This window comes from Macadamia integrifolia, chromosome 14, assembly GCF_013358625.1.
Source record: "Macadamia integrifolia cultivar HAES 741 chromosome 14, SCU_Mint_v3, whole genome shotgun sequence".
In the NCBI taxonomy this organism is placed as follows: Eukaryota; Viridiplantae; Streptophyta; class Magnoliopsida; order Proteales; family Proteaceae; genus Macadamia; species Macadamia integrifolia.
Window position 1 is genome coordinate 8,163,121 of NC_056570.1, and position 5,474 is coordinate 8,168,594.

General features: G+C 43.3%; 1 protein-coding gene across 1 annotated transcript; it reads left to right on the plus strand.

Annotated features, from left to right (window-relative positions):
• Positions 1 to 1,409: 1,409 nt before the first annotated feature.
• On the plus strand, positions 1,410 to 1,754 carry LOC122060598 (glycine-rich RNA-binding protein 2, mitochondrial-like). Its single transcript, XM_042623732.1, has one exon. The coding sequence runs from the start codon at positions 1,410 to 1,412 to the stop codon at positions 1,752 to 1,754; it is 345 nt and encodes a 114-aa protein (XP_042479666.1).
• Positions 1,755 to 5,474: the final 3,720 nt, after the last annotated feature.

The following is a 5,474-nucleotide window of genomic DNA, read 5'->3' on the forward strand; positions in this document are numbered from 1 at the left end:
ATTTCGGGGTCTTACCCCAGTTTCGCGTAGGGGAAGCAGGAGGTGATGGACGTGATTGAGATCGGGACAGGGTGTTCCGGCATGACATGATTCCTATGGAGGAATCCGATTAGTTCACATGCATGTACAAGTTCGCATGTTATAGGAACACATGCATACATAGTGGGGCCCACATGCGTACACAAAAAGAAATTTAGGGTTAAAGCATACATAAGTGGGGTCCACCAAGTATTGGAATCCGATCTCACGCATATTAGGGAGGAAATTCCTAATTAAGGAAGTAAATATAATAATATTAAATAAAATAAAATAAAAATTTATTCCCAAAAATGTTCATCGGAAAAGGGAGGTTTTTCATTGGAAATATGGGTTAGTTCACCGGAAATATCAGTCATATTTCAGGTGACCAAAATAGAGAGCAAAATTACTCACAGGAAACACTAAGTGGAAACAGGCCCAGTGTTTCCGGTGGACCAAAAACCGTTATATATAGGCTTGGGTTTGGGGTTTATTTCATAAAACCCTATTCTAACTTGTGGACAAGGAGAAGAAACGGCCAAAGAAGGTTCTCCAACCCATTCCCCACCTTTCTCTTAAGATTTCATGACCAATTAGTGCCGCCACGCATCCAAGGTGAGATCTCCTTCTTTTCTGACTTAGGTATTTGCGTTCTTCTCTGTGAGATTTATTTCACCTTTCTAACTTAGGTTTTATTCTCTAAAACCTTAGGAATCTGATTGAAATCAAGTCCAATCATCGTGTTCATCCTTACCGTGGTGTTGCACCACCGGTCATTCTCGAAGAGGAACAGTACGACCAATAACTATTTCGCTCTGTGGCTAAACAGGACCGTTGGAAAAACTTTAAATATCAAAATGTGGATCCGGGAAAGTACATACGGACTAGGGATTTCTGGCAGTTCCTCCTTCACCAACGCTTCAAGGCCATTGGGTGGTCTCATATTCTGAAGCCCAACACAAGGTACTACCCATAGCTAGTGAGGTTATTCTACTCTAATATCTAGTGTGTGAACCGCGGCACGGATGAGATGAGGATCACTTCCTATGTGAAGGGAATCGAAATCTCCTTCGACATGAGGCAACTCGCGAACATTCTGATGATCTCCAATGCAGGAGAGCTGGTCTACTACCCTCCCAGGACTCCAGCCTATGCGTTTAAAAATCCCGGGGGTCCTACAAGAGATGAACAACATGCTCACCAATGCTGCTTTTGGGTGGGAGCATACTGTCAATTACTAAGCCAGCCCGAAGGTCATCTGCAGGGCAGTTCAGTTGAACATCCTTCCTACTTGTGGCCACTACGATGAGGTGTCCATGTTGCACACCTATGTGACATACTATGTGTACATGGGGGTGCCTGTTCACCTTCCCTACCTACTGATGTGGACCATGGTGACAAAGTCTGAGGGAGGGACATGCAAAGTCGAAAACTTATGCTATGGGAGGGTTCTGACTGATGTGTTCCTCTACTTTGGGGTGGACTTGGAAGGTGAGGAGTACTTGGGAGCAAATGTGATAGACTTCAACCAAGATTCCCTAAAGAAGATGACACTGGATATGAGTGGGGTCTCACCCGATGAGGCTGAGTGGGAACAGCCAATTGAGGTGGAGGGTCACCTAGGAGATGGTGCTGGAGGTGTTGGTGGAGGTGTTAAGGGAGCTGGCGGTGGTGCTGGTGGAGCTAATGGTGGTGTTGATGGAGGTGATGGTGATGTTCGACCACTTAACCCATAGACTATGGGTTCCACTGTTGCCTCCTCTTCTTATAGCACTAGTGGTGTGAGGCCTTATGGTCTCAATGATGTGATCGCCCACCTGGACACCACCACAAATCTGCTAAGGCGAATGGACAACGGGATTGAGAGCATAAATAGCAACTAATATCTTATGGATAATAGGGGTGGCCTCCCTTGAGGCACAGATGCAGGCAATGGTCTTCCACCTTGCCATTCTGGTGGCACCCCCAAGAGCATAGAATCAGAGCCAGGACCAAGCTTAAGGCCAAGGACAGCATCAGCAGCAGCAGCAGGATCAGCAGGAGTAGTGGCTTATGTTGCCATTATAGTTTTAGGATTTCTCAGCTTATGCTTTCTTTAAAATTTCATATTTTAGTTGTTAGTTGAAGTTTATTTTCTATCATTTGCTTTTGTTATTTGAATTCCTAGATTTAGGCTAGTTAGGATTTCTAGCTTTCTATCTTTTATTTTGAGAAAATTGGTGTAAGTATATGTACTCAGTTCTTAATTATAATGAAACGGCTTTGACACATATACTTGTCTCCTAATTGTGAAATTTTTATTATTTTTTGTCTTTAAATTTTTTTATTTAAATCCTAATTCCCCACGTCATGGTTTGGTTGAGATTATAAGTTAAGGCAGAGCATCGCGCTCTGATACCAAGCTATAACACCCCACTTCCCGTAGACCCAACTTACCGTATAGGAATACCAGTGGTGTGAGTAAGACGCTTACCCGTCTTACGAACCTACCAGGATCTCTGATAGTAGCACCTTAATGATTCACAATCTCATGACATAAACCAACCAATAGCAGTGGAATCAGAGTATAAGAATGAAATCATGAAATCATAAATATAATGGGGAACATCTAGTGATAATATAAATATCCATAACCAAGTTATTCTATTACAATTATCCAAGACTTATAAATATTAAGTCCAAAGTATACCATCCACAGTTAGTATGGACCATGCGACACCGGTATGTCCATCGACCACAAAACCAGTCCATCTCCAAGTATAGTCGACCATGAAGTGTATCCATTTTCAAATGCAGTCCCAGAGTACACGATACTGGTAACACATCGGCCATAAAGTGTAACCCACAACTATAAATAACTCTAATGCACATAACCAATGCATAAATGTAATAAACATACGGTAATCACGGTACTGGTACCACCTTAGTCACATCAGATTCTGCCTCATGCATATAACAATCACGCGACAATCACAGTACCGGTACCACCTCGGCCACACCGGATCCCGCCACACACATCAATATACATCTCATGTCATTTTCGTCAAAATAATACATATGATAGAACATCATCATCATTTAAGCAATTTAAATAATCATGAAAGAATCTATACATGTGAGCAATTCTAAAAAAAAACTAAACATTCCCAAAAATAAACGTCAATCATCCCTCACCTTGTTTAAGTTTAAGTGGATCGGGTTCCAAGTTACAGCCACCGAGTGTTCAATTCAATTCCGATGTTGGGGTACATGCACTTCATTATCCTAAGCACAAAGGTAACCGTACGTCAATACATGTCGGGAACATCGAGAGGGGCCCATAAGGATCACCCCCAAAGGGTACAGATGAAGTCCCATAGTGACGGTACTGTTACCAAAAACAGGCACTGTCCATCATAAATATCAGACTTGTTTCCTATGGACATAACAGGGGTTCCTAGGATGAAAATGTTCACCAAAAATAGCCAGCAAAAACAAGCCCAGGCTATTTCTGGTGGTATATTTTCAGTGGCAATACAGAAACTGCCCGTGAGTTTTGGGGCTTTTCGGCTTGGGCCCGATTGCCGAGATTTGTTCCGTGGAGTTTGTGGGGGATGTTCCTAGCATCATTATAAGCCATTAAAATTGCAGTTTCACCAAGCTGTTTGGGAGATACATCGATCGAAAGATCAAAACCCTAGGTGGTCATTTAGTCAATCTTGTTGCTAGAGCTCACCAGACTTGGTTTGAGCTAGACAACAACACTGGGGAGGTGAAATATAAAATTTCTGAGCTCAAGAGGGTTTATGGGTTGAGATTCCTCTTATACCTAGCTTTCCCTAGCTTAAAATGAAAAGAGAGAGTGGTAGGAGAGGTAGCACTTACTTTCGACAGGGATTCCGGCAACTAGGCGGGCAGCCGGCAACAAGGTGAGTTCCCCTCCTCCATCTTCCTCTTTATCTTCATCCTTTCTCTTCTTCTTTCCCTCTCCCACTTTCTTTTACAAGTGAGAAATGAGGAAATGATTCCTCATTTCCACTTATATAGTAAGTTAGGCCTTAAGGCCTGTTTAGCTGACCTTAGTCTGGTCTAAGTAGGTTAATCCGACTTCCGAGGCACGTGGACCTAACTCCTTTGGTCCATAAGGTGCACATGTCATGAGGAATGTGGGGGAAAGTATTTGAGATCATCCAGGGTTGTCCAAGATGCGATTGGTGGGATCCACAGGCATCGGAACCTAACCAATAGCCTAATTGGTCAGTGAAAATAGACAGTGGAAACAGGCCCAGGCTGTTTCTGGTGTCATATTTTCGGTGGTCAAGACAGTAAATTGTCTTAATTGCTTGTTGTCCACTAGCTGGTCTCGCGTAGGTAGTTACCCTAGGCTGTGTTCATGGCCTTTCGATAATTTTGGTACATGTCGGGATTCAGGTGTGGGGTGTCGGGTCACTTACCATCTGGGATCGGAAGGTATGAATCCGCTCCAGTTGGATTGGCAAGCAATACATGAACATATAGGGTCTTCTCTCCCCCTTCTGCATTAGGCAGCTGTGAGCCAAAACCCGATGGTATTTCCCACCTCTGGTCTGAGATCTATCACAACAGTTCAAATTAGACCGGGTTAGGGCACGAGTGTAACAACCGGTACCGTGATTGCCGCATGATTGTTGTATATATGAGACAGAATCCGGTGTGGTCAAGGTGATACCGATACTATGATTTCCTAATGTATGTTGCATTCATGCATTGATTATGTGCATTAGAGTTAGTTGTAGTCACGGATTACACTTTGTGGCCGATGTGTTACCGGTATAGTGTACTCGAGGATTGCATTTGGAAATGAATACGCTTCGTGGCTATTGGGAATACTGATGTTGCATAGTTCATACTCAACTTCTTTGCATGTTAGATAGGTATATAGTCATGGGTTATACCTTGTGGCCAATATGCTCCCGGTATCGTGTACCCCGGGACTATACTTGGAAATGGACCCACTTCATGGCCAATGGTGATACCAGTGTCACGTGGTCCATACTAATTGTATCATTATGAAGGCATGTAGGATATTATGGTTAGGTGATATTCCCCATGCTACGTCCTCTTGCCAATAGGGGTAAGGTGTTGGATAACCCAATGGTGGTATATTCGATGAACCTTCCCGAAATGCCACACCTGTGGTATGAAATGATTGTTGTCGGAGGCAGGAACTTGTCCAGAGTGGCCGATGGACATACCAGTGCCATGACTGCCAGGAGGGGTTATTAGGTGTTTCCTTGGTGACCGATGGACGCATACCAGGATCGACATGCTCCTAATCATGGTTAGGGTTTGGATCGCTGTGTAGTCGATGGCTGTTACGAGACAAGGGATACAGCCTAATGTACCATAGTAGCATTTACCAGACTTAGTTATATTGCTAGGTAAATAATAAAATAAATGAATTCCATCATGAGCATCATGGACTATATGTTTAACTC

What these genes read in the sequence shown, in the direction of transcription:
- LOC122060598 (XM_042623732.1), top strand. Translation starts at nt 1,410, where the DNA reads ATGGTGACAAAGTCTGAGGGAGGGACATGCAAAGTCGAAAACTTATGC.